This window comes from Macaca fascicularis, chromosome 15, assembly GCF_037993035.2.
Source record: "Macaca fascicularis isolate 582-1 chromosome 15, T2T-MFA8v1.1".
In the NCBI taxonomy this organism is placed as follows: Eukaryota; Metazoa; Chordata; class Mammalia; order Primates; family Cercopithecidae; genus Macaca; species Macaca fascicularis.
Window position 1 is genome coordinate 105,460,714 of NC_088389.1, and position 17,646 is coordinate 105,478,359.

Here is a 17,646-nt window from a genome sequence, read left to right on the forward strand (position 1 = left end):
GGTGAAATTTGAGCACAGAGTTGAAGGAAGAGAGGGGCAGCAATATGAATAAATGAAGACTATTCCAGTGATAGGTAACAGCAAGTGCAAATGTCCTGGGGCAGGTCCATGCTTATCATGTTTAAGGAGGAGGGTGTACCCACAGTGAAATGCACTGAGAGAAATGAGGTTGGGGGGTGGCTGGAAAGCAGAACAGGGTGTTGTAGACTCTGTTTGGACTTTGCTTTTGCAAAGTGAGGAGGAATGCCATTTAAGCAAGAGGGACTCAGTTCAACTTTCAGTTTAAAAGGATTATTCTGGCTGTTTCTGGAAAAAGACTACTAGAGAGCAATAGTTTGGAGGCCATACTATAATCCAAGGAAGAGATTATGATTGCTTAAAAACGGTGTTATGTGGAAGTAGCAAAACATGATCAAAGTCTTGATATATTTTAAAAGATTTACTGATAGATGGGATGTAGGGATGTGAAAAAATGGAGGACAAGTATTGCAAGACTTTAGCCTCAGGAACTGGGAGGACAGAGTTGCCATTTCCTGAGATGAGAGAGGACAGTGTTGGAACATTTTGTTTGAGACACGTCTTAGACCTCCACACGGAGGTGTTACTATGTGGTCAGTCATATTCTGCAAGGCAGAAATAGTGAATGAAAGAGATCATGCCTATGGGCCTGGAAATTTGAATTGAGATCCAGCTTTCAAGAGCATTGAGGAAAAACTCAGGGGTTTGCAGTCTGTCTTTGGGTAACAGGAAGTCATTGAAGGCTTCTACCTGAGTGATGATTTAGCATTCATAAAGATAATTCTGATAGAAACATAGGAAAGTTTAAAAGGAGACAAACCAATCAGAATGCTAAGACAAACTCAAGGGCAAATGAAAGTATACACTTTTGTTTTGGAAAATAAATAATGGTGGTTTTAAGGTAGGAGCAGTAGGCTAGACCAAACAGATCGCTTTGAAGATGTGGGGGTGGGGAATGGCTGGGGAGGGACGGAGTTAGAAGGCAAGGTTAATAATAGCTAAGAGCAATGGGGTGGGAAGGAGATTGTAAATGACTAAGATTTCCAGCTTGCATGAAGGAACAAGAGGCTCTCAGAAAGACCAAAAGTAAGTCAACAAAGAAGTAGAACAGCCAAAGAAGAGCCTCAAGGAAACATAGAAAAGAGAGGGTGCCATGAAGGAAAAATGGTCAATATCAAATGCCACGAGTTCAGCGAGAACTGAGAAGAGTCAAGTGAGTTAGCAGTTGTAGTGGAGTTTCAGGAAAGTGATAGGGTACACTCCACGGGCTGAAGATCAAATGTTAATTGCTCTTTCAATTAATCTGGAGGTGAAGGGTTGGAGTGGCAGCTTGAAAGCTAGGCAAATCAAGAAAAAGACGATTTGTTTCTTTTGTATAGAAAACAACCTAAATTTGTTAGTAGGCTGAGGAGAAGGAATCAACTGCAAAGCAGGTGGGGGAGTACTGGAAACCCAAGAAAGTGTGATGGAACAAGAATACAGAAGATGAAGGTGCCTTTACATCAAGGAGTCAAGAATATGGAAAGGAGTTTGTAAATTGTAGTCAAGTTTGAGAGTAACTATAGTGGCTTTACCAGGGAGCTATCTCACATGACCTAGTTCTATTTAGCCATGTGGGGCCCCAGATCTTACTAAAACCCTACAGGAAAAGGCACCCATATAACAATCTTATAAATGGCTCTGAATGAGTAATGTGTGAAAAAACAAAAGGACAGTAAGAGTTGGTGAGCAAAATGAGCTCAGTGCTTACACTCTCATTCACACAGAAAATGGGGAAATGACAGTCAGAAACAGGTCATTCAAAAAGTTTTAAACCAGACATCAATCCCAATTTGTCTGAAGAAAGATATTCAAATTTCTACTCTTCTACTGAACTTTCTACATTGCATGGTGGACAAAAATCATAAACACAATTTCAAGAATGACAAAAGTATCAGCAGGACAGTGAACCCCAGCATTAAAAAGATGAAAAAATAAAAAATAAAATGTTTAAATAGAAAAACTTACTGTCAACTCCATTTGAACTTTTCAGCCTGTTTGAAAAAACAATGAAGTTGTTTAGATAATGCTGCCTTAAATCTTACAATTATGAAAAAAGAAGGAAACAGCACGTGAAACAGTAACAACACAGAGTGTATATTTTATACACATGTAAAATACATATACAGTCAAGCACTGCATAATGATGTTTTGGTCAATGACAGACAGCATATATCACAATGGTCCCATAGATTATAATGGAGCTGAAAAATTCCCAACACCTAGTGACATCTTAGCCAACGTAATGTCACAGCGCAATGCATTACTTACGTGTTTGTGATTATGCTGGTGTAAATAAGCCTGCTGTGCTGCCAGTCATATAAAAATAAGTACATGCAACTGTGTACAGCACATATTACTTGATGATCATGATGGATGACTATGTTACTGGTTCATGTATTTATTGTATTATGCTCTTTTTCATTCTTTTAGCATGTACTCCTTCTACTTGTGTGTGTTTTTTTAAGTTAACTGTAAACAGCCTCTGGCAGGTCCTTCAGGAGGTATCCAGAAGAAGGCATTGTTATCATAGAAGGTGATAGCTCCATGCATGTTATTGCCCCTGAAGACCTTCCAGTGGGACAAGATGAGGAGGTAGGAGACAGTGACACTGATGATCCTAATCCTGTGTAGGTCTAGGCTAATGCGTGTATTTGTGTCTTCATATTTTTAAAAACTTTAAGAAGTAAAACTAACTAAATAAATAATTTAAAAACAGAAAATGGCTTCTAGAATAAGGATATAAAAAAAGAAGATATTTTTGTACAGCTGTACAATGGATTTGTGTTTTAAGCTAAGTGTTATTATAAAAGAGTCAAAAAGATTTTTAAATTTTTTAAAGTTATAAAGTGACAGTAAAGCTAAGGTTAATTGATTATTTAAAAAAGAAAAAAAACTTGTATAAATTTAGTGTAGCCTAAGTGTATGCATAAAGTCTCCGGTCATGTAGAGCAATGTCCGAGGCCTTCACATTCTTTTACCACTCATTCACTCTGACACCCAGAGCAAGCTTCCAGTCCTGCAAGCTCCATTCATTGTAAGCATCCTATACAGGTGTACCATTTTCTATCTTTTATACTGTATTTTTACTGTACCTTTTTTGTGTTTAGATACACAAATACCATAGTTTACAGTAGTCAGTACAGTAACATACTGTACAGGTTTGTAGCCTAGGAACAATAAGCCAGACCATATAGCCTAGGTGTGTAGTAGGCTAGACCATCTAGGTTTGTGTAAATGCACTCTATGATGTTTGTACAAGGATGAAATCACCTAATGACACATTTCTCAGAATGTATCCTGTCGTTAATTGATGCATGACTGTATATATATTTGAAAGAGAAGTATTAGTTACATCAAATCCTTATTGTATCAATAAAGAAATAAGTTTTCAGCGCTGCAAGTGTTTTTATAGAAAAATGAGCACCAGATCTGTATGTAAGTCATTTACTGTGTACACCCTCAGCTAATTGAAAAGCAGTTGTTTTTTAATTAGCTTTGTGATCACACAATATATATAAGATATAACTGTGTTTGTATTCTTCTGGATCAATTAAACTAAAAGGTTCCTGAACTACGCAAAGCAGATGCCGACAAATGAGTCTGTGAATGTCTCTGGACAAGCCTACAAATCAGTTTCATTAGCCCACGTGGCCCCTAAATGTTCACAGGCTGAAATTAGTTCTCTTTAAATTGTTACTTGCCCTGCTCAAATGCACAAGTGGCCACAGGCGAGTCTGAATAAATACATTCAAATAATATCTTCAGTATTTAAGGTCCTTAGGAAAGAAAGTACAATTACGATTATTGTTCAATTTCATGCTGCAATAACCCACTACTCTGCATGAGCACAAACTACTGAACCTTTGGGAGAAGAAAGTCACGTGTCCTTTAAGTCTGGAGGCAGGCTTGCACAGGGTCCATGACAGGAGGCCTAGAGAAAGACCATCTCTAAACAGAGCTGACTGCAAACGGAAAGTCACCTTCTACCTGCTGGGTATCAATCGGCACTTCAACAGAGTAGATGGTTTTGAATTCTACCTGTATGAATAGTTAATTTGATGATGCAACTAGGAAAGTCCAGAAAATACTACAAATAAAATAGGATAATGTTTGCTTGGTTGGTTTACAACTTTCCTTTCTCTAAATATATACTAATAAAATTCCAGGAAGATACTCAAGTCTACAACCACGTGAGTTCTCTATATTCTTTCTCCCTCCATCCAAACTTCCTCTCCCTGTCTGTCTCAACCTTTCTCAGAGTTATTGCTTTGGTGATTAGGATGTTACTGAGAAACCAAAAACAAAAAAGATATGCCTTATAAACTAAAAGGAAAAAAATAATTATTTTAAAAATTAAAGAATAAACGTAATCAGGTGTTCAGTCTAAGTCTGTTTCTTGAAGCAAGACAGATTTATTTCTACTCTTTTAGGCAAATTCACAATCTTATCTATCCAAAAAGATATGATAATCATTATTCCATGTGTGTTTTGACACTGACAAGGCAAACGTTTAATTTGTTACAGGAGTGTGTGTTTCGTTATATTCTTAAAAGGCACTCAGGTGAGATCTTGTTGCCAGAGACAGGAACACTTGGAGAAGAAATCATTTTCATTCTGCTAACAAAAGAACAATATTGTCATTTGACACACACTTCTTTTTTCTCCCTTTCTGACTAAATTAAACCTTTGTTTCTAACCAAGTTAAAAAAAAAAAAAATAGAAGCCAAAGACTCTCAAAGATAAACATTTAGAAATACTCACAGGGAGTTCCTATTGAGGTTGGTGCTCCTGGAATTCCACAAAGCATTTTTGCTGAGATCCTGAGCAGAAGGAAAGGCCATTACGTGTGTGCTCAACATAATCCCACCCCAAGTTTCTAGGAACGATCTGCCAAACACGCTCCTTGGAGAATCTTTCTTTTTTCTTCATCTACCTGAATATTCTTCTTTTAAAAAACATACTAAACCCAAGCCAGAAAGATGCATAATGTTAGGGCAATGTCAGAGAACTCAGTGTGTTGATGGACTTTAACAGAATGAAATTACCTTTAAGGAGATATCAAACAGAAAATGTAATATATGAAATTTTTTACAGACCAAACACAGAAAATCAGGACTAAACATACACAGTTAATGAGGATTGAACATACACAATCAGCTAATGACATGGAGAAAAATGAAAGTACAAGCTGACAGACAACACGGATCGTCACATTGTTATGTCTTATGAAAAGATTCTCATCTCAGGTCATGATGATTATTTAAAATAACATTACCTTGGATTTATCTCATTTGATTTCCTACTCAAATTCAATTATTTCCCGAGACCTAGTAAACTCCAGGCATTACTCTAGGTAGGCCTTTTCATAGTTGTTATTTTTGCTGTCCGTTAGCAATAATCTCATAAGGATGGCATTAGTCCCACTTTAGAGATACAGCCAATGAAGCTTGTAGGTTAACTGATATACATAGCTTTGAAACGTAGAAAGTGGCAGAACCAGAATTTGAACACAGGTCCCTGCTTCCAATTATCCTCAAGTATTCTGACATTTTACTTTGAAAATCTTTCACAGATCCTATTCCTACAAGAATATCTAAGGTTGTTAGTATACAGTCATGTCCCAACAGTTCTCAAGTTCAAACAGGTAATATTCAAACAAAGACTTAAAATTAGGTTTCTTGGGTTAAGCTAATTATTCACACTTCCCACATGGCGGATGGCACAAAACAAGGCCCATATTTTTAGACAGCAAGAAAAACAGACTGCAAAACCAGAGAATCTCAGCACTGAAGAAACACTAAGGGTCCTTTACCCCGCAAGGCTTGAATCCCCTCCATCATGCCTGCGAAGAGGTTTGTTCAGCCTATGCTTGACTGATCGCACTAGTGAGGGACTCACTACTTCCAGAAATAAATCATTCCATGCTTGGAAAGCTCCAATTGCTAAAAATTTCTCCTCAGATTGGGCTGAAATCTGTCTCCCAGTAGCTTCTATATGTTGATTCTAGATCTACCTCTTAAAATCATATAGAAAATAGCTTATTTTTCTTCCACACGACAACTTTCATATATTTGAAAACAGTTTCAAAAACTGAATTCTTTCATGCTAAACATCCCCAGGATACATTACTGAGCGGACAGGTAAATTGCATAAAGAAGAATGTCAAAGAAAGAATAACGTGTAGGGGATTGAAAAAATAGAACAGGAATTCAACTGAGCATAGCTTCAAAACAAAGATTAAACAGACTGTCAATAAAAAGTAGAAGCCAGTTAAGGGACATAAAGGTAAACTGGGCATAGTCAAGAGAAGCACTGCATGCTCAAATGTTTTTTTTAACTCCTAAAATATTTTTTACCTCTTGAGACTGCTTTAGATAATCGCTGACTTGTACAGCACATTGCCCAATGTCTTTAGTTTTCGTTTTCTGATGTATGTAAGGTTTTACACCTTGTAAAGAGGAAGAGAAAGATTAGAAAATACATGAAAATGTGTTACATTCAAATCACAGTTCCCAAATAGAAAAATCTGAACACAGTACATTCATTTAAACTTGGATATAGTTTTCTCTTTCTGTTTTTAGCAAGTTTTACCAAGTTTCCTTTATCCTTTTTTTCCTCAAGAGGTTGAAAACTATATATTCTATTTCTATTCTTCTATAGTTACTTTCGCATTTATAACAACTTACACTTCTCTATCGAAGTCGAGAATTAAATGATCCATAAACTGTCCTCTTACAAGACCACACCTTTAGTAATTTTTATATCTACCTTGTCCCTGCACACTATTGCACATGTTTTATTTAAAATATATGAAATTTAATTCCATTCCTAGTCTAATTAGGAGTCCTTCCTTAGCAACTGCATCAAACATCATAGTAGGCTACTTAAAAACAACAACAACAAAAGAATGATACAGGCCAGGTGCCGTGGCTCACGCCTGTCATCCCAACACTTGGGGAGGCCAAGGTGGGTGGATCACCTGAGGTCAGGAGTTCAAGACCAGCCTGACCAACATGGAGAAACCCTGTCTCTACTAAAAATATAAAAAGGAGCCAGATGTGGTGGCACATAACTGTAATCCCAGCTACTCAGGAGGCTGAGGCAAGAGAATCGCTTGAACCTGGGAGGCAGAGGTTGCAATGAGCCAAGATTGTACCACTGCTCTCCAGCCTGGGCAACAGAATGAGACTGTCTCAAAAAAAAAAAAAAAAAAAAAAAGAAAGGAATGCCATCAAATAAACAGATTTAATTTTTAGCCTTTTATTAAAAAGGATGATGAGGATCATTACTGTTATTCTTTTTGTAGCTGGTACCTACAGAGTTACTACATACAGTAGATGCATAATAAATATTTAATGAATACTTGGTTGGATTAATTCTGAGAATAATACTTATTAGGAGTCCTGACTAAAAATAGGAGATAACGGTTGCATTTTTCCCTAATGATTTTGTGCTGGAAAAAAAAAAAAAAAGTATACAAGAAGTGTAAAAAATACTATTTGAAGGCCAAGTGTAGTAACTGGCACATGCCTGTAATCCTAGTACTTTAGGAAGCCAAGACAGGAGCATTGCTTGAGGACAGGAGTTTGAGACCCGCCTGGGTAACATAGCGAGACCCCCATCTCTACAAAAAATAAACAAAATTAGCCAAGCATGGTGGCACACGCTATAGTCCCAGCTACTCGGGCGGCTGAGGTGGAAGGATCGCTTGAGCCCAGGAGGTCAAGGCTGCAGTGAGCTGTGATCACGTAACTATACTCCAGCTTGGGTGATAGAGCCAGAACCTGTCTTTAAAAAAAAAAAAGAAAAAACAGAGAGAGAGAGAATGCTACCTGACAGGGCATCTGCCTATCCACAAACTGTTATTTTTCAAATTCTTTTTCAATTAATTATTAAGTCAGACACGTTTCAAAAAAATAAGGCTCCCAACTCCGGATGTGGTTCAAGGAAGACAGTGGGCCTCGATACTCACTCAGATTAGCCGGGCACTCGGATCAACCTATTTCCCTAGCCTTACCTCCCCGTCTGATCATCTGACTTAATGAGATTCTTTCCCAGAAACCTCCTGCCATTTGCATCTCTCTACGTTTGAAATTCATTGGAAAGAACTTAAATGATTAAGAATGATATATAATATTCTAAACATAAATTATACTATTTATTAAAAAATACCTAATATATATATAATATAAATATATGACATTTATAAATAAAATGAATCTATTTATAATTGGTCCTGGAGTCATGTCTTTAGGTGTGGGATTTGATTTATTCAAACTTATGGTCTCTAGTAAACGGTATGATTAAAGTCAAGGCAAATTAAGCTCTCAAGCTAATCTATAAATTGAGGGGGTGCTGACTAATTTAATTTCTAAATGTCTCTGTCAGCTTAGAGTCCACTTGATTCTCAGTGATTTAACAGACAAGTGAGTATTTTTAACATAAAATCAGGGTTTCTCCACCTTAGCAATGACATTTTGGCCTGGATAATTGTCAGGAGGACCTATCTATCCCGTTCATTGTAAGATGTTTAACAGTATCCCTGTCCTCTACTCACTGGGTGGCAAAAGCATTCCCCCCCATTTTAGTTACGAAAAAAAAATATCTCCAGACATTCCCAAGTGTCCTGTGGGGAAAGTGAGGGGAACGTGTAAAATTATCCCTTGGTTGAGAACCATTTACCATACGAACAAGCAGATTTTTAGAAAAGTCTGACAGCATAAATTTCAATACAATGTCTACTTGTACCTTAAGTTTAGTATTTTAAATATTTTTAAAACCTATGACTCCTTAATCACTTAGTCCTTTCTGTTTATTGGTAAAGGTCTCTTATCTAATGTAAGAAGTCCAAAGTTCTGATCATTGCTATCTTTTCTGTTCACAATCCGCCCTCATCTTACCTGTCCAGACTTATTTCACTGTCCAGGCCTAGCCCATAGTATTCATTCTTGGCTGGTTGATCCATCTTCTCTCCTCTACAAGCACCATTATTAAGCTTAAGAGATAATTTCAGTGTCACATGTACTTTAAGAATTTATAAAATTAAACAATCGCCTATCCATAAATCAGACTAAATGAATACTGTCTGGATAAAACACTCTGAGTAAGGTTCAACAGCTTTGAATACAAGAGACTATCTAAATCTTAATTTTTCTTTTCTGGAGTCCTTTAGGCAAAAAAAAATTTTGTCCCTTTCATAAAGATTAAAAGCAGAAAAATGCTATTTTCCTTACAGAGTGTAACTACCTTCTCTTTCCCTCATGTCCATGTGAAAGAACAGGAGGGACCGCCAATGGTCTAAAGACTGGACCCTGAGAAAACTCCACCAGGTATTTTGGGATCCAAGAGTGTAGATGTTACATACTTGTCTGACTGCATTTGGACACTGTGAACCAGTTCTTGCTGTACTCCTCCTCGGAGATGCTGTTTTCTCCTGGCTCTGGATTCAACTGGTCACTCTGAGAGCAGGCATTAACTGTTATGATCTGGAGATAAAGACACTTGTTGGAACACAGTGACATTAATTCAAAAGCACAGTGAGTCACACTAATAGAAGAACCATGGTGAAGGGCGGTGTCTGTTAACACTGGCTGCATATTACAATTGCCTGGGAAGTGCTGACAAATCTCATCACTTAGGCTGGCAGGACACAAGCATCCACGTGATTTCTCTTTGCAGTCATGACTGAGAACCCCTGCTCCACACCTTAGTTCTTAATCTTGAGTGCACATCAGAATCACCCAGGGCTTAGGGGCTGGTTTAAGCCACAGGTCACTGGATCCCACCCCTGGAATCTCTAATGCAACAGGTCTGGAAGGAGGGAGAATTTGAATCTCTAATTCCCAGGTGATGCTCATGCTGCTAATAGGAGATCATATTTTGAGAAAATATTTGAATCCAAAGAATTTGTGTTGGAATTCTAGCTCTGTCATTTAGAAGCCATGTGAATTTGGGAAAATCATGTAATGTCTCTAGCCCCTTTTCCTTCATTACTAAAACAATAGATAGCCAATAATATGACTGTTCTATATATTTCCGAGCTGCAGAACAAACGGGGTAAATTGGTAACTCAAAGGCAATAAATAAATAAATGCAAGCTTGAATTACTGAACTTAGTTGCAATTTCTAGTTGAACACTGGACATGTGAACTATTCCAAAAATAAATCTACTTAAGTGCATATTTCTTGGGATTGCAGAAACTCATGGCATTTTCCCTGAAAGAATGGCCTTCCTTATCTCTCCCCTAAAAGGTGCTTTCACATAATTGTCTCAATACTAATCTCTTTGCTTCTGCTTCTCATTCTAAAAAAAGGCCAAGGTTTTTTTTAATGCATCCAGATTATTATTTAGAAAAATAAGTGTAAAATTTTTTTAAATAAGGCAGAGCATTAAGATCATGAAAGGTGAATTCTTACAGAATTGCTACTTGGGATCTAAAACTTCCTAATAATATATAAAAAGACTCACTGAATGAAAATAAAAACAACACATCAAAATTTGTAGGAAAGAGCTCAAACAGTGCTTAGAGGGAATTTCATAACACTAAATGACTACATTAGAAAAGAAGGCCGGGCACAGTGGCTCACACCTGTAATCCCAGCACTTTGGGAGGCTGAGGCAGGTGAATAGCTTGAGTTTAGGAGTTTAACAAACAGCCTGGGTAACATGAAGAAACCCCATCTCTACAAAAAAAAAAAAAAATTAGCCGGGTTTGGTGGCACACCTGTGGGCCCAGGTACTCGAGGGCCTGGGGTGAGAGGATCACTTGAGACTGGGAGACAGAGGTCGCAATGAGCCGAAACGACAACTGCACTCCAGCCCGTGTCAAGAGTGAAACCCTGTCTCAGAAAAAAAAAATTTAAGAAGGAAGTCTCAAATCAATGACCAAAGTTTCTACCTGAACAAACTAGAGGCCAGGCGTGGTGGTTCACACCTGTAATCTCAGTACTTTGGGAGGCCGAGGCAGCAGATCACCTGAGGTCAGGAGTTCGAGACTAGCCTGGCCAAAATGGCAAAACCCCGTCTCTACTGAAAATACAAAAGCTAGCCGAGCATGGTGGCGTGTGCCTATAGTCCCAGCTACTTGGGAGGCTGAGGCAGGAGAATCACTTGAACTCGGGAGGTGGAGGATGCAGTGAGCCAGTATCGTGCCACTGCACTCCAGCCTGCGCTACAGAGAGAGACTTTGTCTGAAAGACAAACAAACAAACAAAAAACCTAGAAAGAGAAGAGCAAAGTTAGACCCAAAGTAAATAGAACAAAAGAAATAATAAAGATAAGAGCAAGCATGAATGAAACAGAAATCAGAGGCTGGGCGTGGTGGCTCATGCCTGTAATCCCAGCACTTTGGGAGGCTGAGGCAGGCGGATCAATTGAGGCCGGCCTGGTCAACGTGTTGAAAACCTGTCTCTACTAAAAATACAAACATCTCTACTAAAAATACAAAACCTGTCTCTACTAAAAATACAAAAACCCGTCTCTACTAAAAAAAGGTGGCACAGGCCTGTAATCCCAGCTACTCAGGAGGCTGAGGCAAAAGAATTGCTTGACCCTGGGAGATAGAGTTTGCAGTGAGCTGAGATTGTGCCACTGCACTCCAGCCTGGGCGACAGAGAAAGACCCTGTCTCAAAAAAAAGGGGTGGGGGGGTGCAGAGGAAGGGAATCAGAGAAAAATCAATGAAAACAAGAGCTGGTTCTTTGAGATGATCAATAAAACAGATAAACCTGTAGCCAGACTGATTATGAAACAATGAGAGAAAATCCAAATTTAAAATGTTAGGAACGGGCCGGCCAGCATGGTGGCTCGCCCCTGTAATCCCAGCACTTGGGAAACCAAGGTGGGCAGGTCACCTGAGGTCAGGAGTTTGAGACCAGGCTGGTCAACATGGTCAAACTCCATCTCTACTAAAAATACAAAAATTCGCCAGGTGTGGTGGCAGGCACCTGTAATCCCAGCTACTTGGGAGGCTGAGGTGGAAGAATCGCTTGAACCTGAGGCAGAGGTTGCAGTAAGCCAAGATCAAGCCATTGCACTCCAGCCTGGGCGACAGAGCAAGATTCCATCTCAAAAATAAATAAACGACTAAACAAAATAAAATGTTAGGAACAAAACAAGTGATGTCACTACCCACAGATCTTAAAGATAATAAATGAATAATAAGAGAAAATTATGAACATTATGCCAATACATTAAACAACTTAAACAAAATGAATAAACTCTTTGACACACACAAAAAAAGCTCATTCAAGAAGAATTACATAACCTAAATAGCTCTATATCTATTACAGAAACTGAATTTGTAGTTAAAAGCTTTCCTACAAAGATGGTTTCATTGGTTAATTCTACCGAATACTTCAGACTGAAATTATATCAATTCCTTACAAATTCACCCAGAAAACTGAAGAGGAGGGAATACTTCCCAAATCACTAAATAAACCAAGCATCATCCTGATACCAAAACCAGACAAAGATATTACAATAAAAGTGAACTAAAGACAACTATCCCTCAGTAATTGATGCAAAAAAACTAATGAAAATTTTAGCAAAATGAAACAATATGGGAAAAAAAAAATCATGACCAAGTGGGATTCATCCCAGCAAGGTAATTTAATATTCTAAGAATTCTAACATTATAAAATTAATTAATGAAATTCACTGTAAAATAACACAATCAAAAGGAGAAATATCTGATCACCTAAGTAGATACAGAAAAAGCATTTGACAAAGGCTAATATCCATGAATGATAAAAATTCTCTGAAAACTAAAAACAGAAGGAAAGTTTTCAGCCTGATAAAGTGCATCTATAGAAAAACCTGTAACTCACCTCATTCTTAATGGTAAAGGATTAAATGCTTTTCCCCTAAGAACAGATACAGGAAAAGCTATCTGCTTTTATCACTTCTAGTCAATATTATGCCAGAGGTTCTGGTCAGTGTAATCAGGCAAGAAAAGGAAATACAATGTGTCCAGATTGAAAGGAAGAAGTAAAACTATCTATGTTTGTACATAACATGGTCATGTATATAGAAAATTCTTAAAAAGCTACACAAGAACTACTCAAGTAAGGAAGCTTAGTAAGGTTGCAAAATATAAGACCAGTATCAAAAAACTTCTATATACCACAAACAAATAATCAGATATTAAAATTGTTAACTAATTGCAGTTATAATAAAATAAAAAATATGAAATAGGGATGCATTTAACAAAATATGTGCAAGATCTGTACTCTAAAAACTATAACATATTACTTCAAGAAATCAAAGAAGACCTAAATGGAGAAATATATCATGTTCGTGAATCAGAAGATTCATTATTGTTAAGATGTCAACTTTCCCCACATTGACGTATAGATTTATGGCAATTCCATTCATAATCCCAGCCCACTTCTCTATAAAAATTGACAAGCTGATTCTAAATTTATAAGGAAATGCAAAGAACACAAAATAGCCAAACTTCTTAAAAAAGAAAAAAATTGACCTTTAATATATGACTCAAAAATTATCATAAAGTTGTATTCAAGATAGGATAATATTGGCATAGAGATAGAAATTGATCCATATATATTGTGATCTATATGGTCAACTAATTTTTGACAAAGATGTCAAGGCAACTCAATAGAAAAAAGATATCTTCTATTATTGCTAATATGGTCAAGAACAGAATTGAAAAAGATATCTTTTTACCCAAAAGTAGTAGAAAATTTTGATATTCATATTCAAGAAAGAGGAAAGAAGAAACTCAATTCTTAGCTATCTTCATATACAAAAAATTACCTCAAAATGGACTATAGACCTACATGCAAGAGCTAAAACTATAAAATTCCTAGAAGAAAACATGAGAATAAGTCTTAGTGATCCTGGCAAAAATATTTTAAATGTGATACAAAAATCATAGACTATAACAGAAAAGAATCAAACACTTCATCAAAAAAAAATATGACTTCAAAAGACATTCACGAAAATTAAAAGGCAAACCACTGAGACAAAATATTTGCAAAAACGTCTACTCAAAAAAGGATTTGATCATATATTTTAAAATGCTCACAACTTTATAATAAGACAACAACCCAATTTTTTAAATGGGCAAAGATCTGAACAAACATGTCACCAAAAAAGATATACCGCCATGCCCCTCATAACAATATTTCAGCCAATGACAGACCACTAATACAATGGTGGTCCTATAAGATTATAACGGGACTGAAAAATGCCTGTCACCTAGTGACACTACAGCTGTGATAACATGTAGCACATTTTTTAAAAATAAATTTAGTGTAGCCTAAGTGTATAGTGTTTATAAAGTCTACAGTAGTGTACAGTAATGTTCTAGGCCTTTGCATTCACTCACTGCTCACTCACTGACACTCCTAGAGCAACCTCCAAGTCCTGCACGTAAGTGCCCTATACAGGTGTACCAATTTTTATATTTTATACTGTACTTTTACTGACTCTATGTTTAGATACGCTTAGATACACAAATACCATTGCGTTACAATTACCTAAAGTGTTGAGTACAGTAACATGCTGTACAAGTTTATAACCTAGGAGCAACAGGCTACATGGGACAGCCTAGGCATGTGGTAGCTTAGACCATCTAGGTTTGTGTAAGTACATTCCATGATGTTTGTGCCATGATGAAATCACCTAACGACACCTTTCTCAGAAAGTATCCCCATCATTAAGCAATGCAAGACTGTACAGAAAGCAAATAAACACATGAAAAGATGTCTAGTAGCATTCGTCACTATGGAAATACAAAGGAAATCGTACCATGAGATACCACTACACATTCACTAATATGGCTAAAATTTAAAAGATTGAGTATGCTGAATTGGTGAGTGCTATGATTTGAATGTTTTTTCCTTCCAAAACTCATGTTAAAACTTACTTCCCAGTGGAATCGTATGAAGAGACGGAGCCTTTAAGAGGTGACTGGATCATGAGGGCTCTGGCTCACGAATAGATTAATTCATTCATGAGTTAATGGATTATGGAGGGGATGGGTTATTTATCATGAGAATGGATCTGTTATAAAAGCCTGTTTGGCTCTCTCAGGAGCCCCCCTCGCCATGTGCCACCTAGGATTCTGCAGAGAGTCTCTACCAGCAAGAAGTCCCTACCAGATGTGTTCCCTCCACCTTGGACTATCCGGCCTCCAGAACTGTAAAAATAAACTTCTTTTCTTTATTAACCATGCAGTCTTGGGTTTCTATTATAGCAACACAAAACAAACTAAGATAGTGAGGATGTGGAACAGCTGAAATGCTCACAAATTACTGGTGGGCATGTAAAATATTATGATTACCTTGGAAAGCAGTTTGGAAGTTTCTTCAAAAATTAAAAAACACTTGCCATATGACTCTGACATTCCATTCCTAAGTATTTACCAAGGAGAAATTAAAACATATGTCCACAAAAAGACTTGTACACAAATGTTCGTGATAGTTTTTTTGGAATAGCCAAAAATTGAAAACAACCCAAATGTCCTTCAACATGTTAGCAGATAAATAAATTGCAGTATATCCACTCTAATGACTCTTAAATTTATATCTGGGTGTGATTGTGTACACCTGTAGTCCCAGTTACTTGGAAGGCTGAGGTGGAAGGATTAATTGTGCCCAGTCGTTCAAGATCAGCCTGGACAACATAGCAAGACCCCATCTCTTAAAAAGAGGAACAAATTATATCTTCAAACCTTTCAATACAATGTTATTTTGTGTAGATGACACTTTACAATAAAGATAAATCAAACTAAGACCACTACCTTGACTGCCCAAAACCTAAAAGATGGAATAACAGTACACTTACTGGCACCTGGAGTCCTTGAGTATTCTTCTTTTTCTTTGACAGTCTCCTGTCTTTGGTTAGCATTTTTGCTTTGACCCATGTTCCCTGCCCTATTTCTGAAGAGCTTGAAAGATCTGTAAGGGAAATGGTCTACATGAGAAAGTTGACAACAGTAAGGGGGGGCCATTTTGTTTTACAGAAAAAGCTGACAGAACGGGGAGAATGACAATGTGGTTAAGAGTCATAGATTAAAAAAAAAAAAAAAACAAAAAACTGGTAGCAATGCAAAGGACTTAATGCTGTTTTTTTAATGTTTATTCCTTACTTTTAATCTTACAGATCTTCATCAATTTCTCCTCCTTATGGAATCTAAAACTATGACTCCTAGCGAAGGGCCTGTCTCTGCGGAGAGGATTGATCCAAAAGGATGTGTTTGGCTGAAGCCATGGTCCCACCTCTGAGCATTCACTACTCTGGGCCGATCTCGTTGAGTTATCAGATAGGGAGCTGCCCTGGGTCTGCTTCTGGTGCTGTTCACTCCGAGTGGAATCACTTTCACAAGTGGAAGGCAAGGAGGTTTGCCATTTTTTCTTGATGCTAAACACACCAGTTTCATCGCCTTCTGAAAATGCCCAGTTTACATATCCACCTTCAGTTTGCATGCTCTTGGCTTGGGAAAGAGGGGAGGTTACTGTCATGGGTTCAGGTGTGCAACTCAAAGTGGGTAGCACTTGCTCCGATTTGTCTTGTCCATCCACTAAGTGAGCAATTGGCTCGTGCTGTTCCTTGGGTTCATCCACTGATGCCTGGTCAGAGACACCTGGGGTCTGCCCAGTCAGATGAACAAGAACCTCAGGATGGATGTCCTGTTCATTTGCCAGCACATCTGTATCTGCTTCCACAGAGGGTCTGGATAGAGGCAAGACAGTTTCTGCTGAAAAAGGAACTCGCTTTAGATTAGAAGGGACCAGAAGAAATTGGCCATACTTTGAGTGTGCTTGCTTGTTAGGAGACCCCCCAGAAGCCACTATACTACTTTCTGTTTTTTGCTTTTCCTGGTCATTTCTTACATTTGCAGCGTCTCTTTTACTGTCTGTAATCTCAAGAAGCGCCCCCCTCTGCACTCTTGGGGGATGCCGGCCTCCAGCCAGGCTCCTCAGCAAAGAAGAGGGCATGCTATAATACTGGTATTTCTTCTCTCCAGCGATCTCCATGCTGCCTAGAACCTCTGCACAGATGACATTGCTCCAGCTGTGGGGAAGTTTTTTGCAAGTAGAATGCTTTCTCTTGGCCAGGAGAGCCTCATCCTCTTGCAAGGTGTCAACAGCAGAAAGGACTTTTAGGGTATCCACAGTCAGGGCAGAGAGATCCTGCAGGTGTCCCACCTGGCTATCCAAAGACAGTAAGGAGTCCTTTATAAAGGACACCTTTTCATTCATTTCTTTCAGTTGGAAGTACATCTCTGTAACCCTAGTGGTGAAGGGAGGGAGAAAACCAACAAGCACATTAAGCCAGTGGGAATTTGCTCTCTTCCTACCCTACTTCCATCCTTAAATGGCTCCTGAGTCTCAGCTGCTTCCCTAGGTTAAGTCTGTCTTTTGCCTTCTTCTTCCCCCAATACATAACTCTCATCACAGGTGATCTCATCCACTCCTATAATGCCCACTGCTACCCATAGGAGAGGACAAATCACAAATCTACATTTCTAGCCCTTCTTTCTTTTTAATATTTCAGAGCCACATTTCCAGTTCCAGCTAATGATTCCTTCAATTGTGAGCAATCATCCCATTTTTATTC

General features: G+C 38.0%; 1 protein-coding gene across 18 annotated transcripts in view; it reads right to left on the reverse strand.

Moving 5' to 3' along the window:
- TRPM6 (transient receptor potential cation channel subfamily M member 6) overlaps window positions 1–17,646 on the reverse strand; it is a 183,377-nt gene that overhangs the window by 23,276 nt on the left and 142,455 nt on the right. For all 18 annotated transcript variants that reach the window (XM_045373104.3, XM_005581940.5, XM_005581941.5 and 15 more), the window contains 6 exons: window positions 16,175–17,319; window positions 15,871–15,983; window positions 9,425–9,545; window positions 6,417–6,508; window positions 4,822–4,880; window positions 2,026–2,051 (listed from right to left, as the gene is read on the reverse strand). In XM_045373104.3, the coding sequence (XP_045229039.2) occupies window positions 2,026–2,051; window positions 4,822–4,880; window positions 6,417–6,508; window positions 9,425–9,545; window positions 15,871–15,983; window positions 16,175–17,319 (1,556 nt within the window). The remainder of the gene's footprint in view (window positions 1–2,025; window positions 2,052–4,821; window positions 4,881–6,416; window positions 6,509–9,424; window positions 9,546–15,870; window positions 15,984–16,174; window positions 17,320–17,646) is intronic.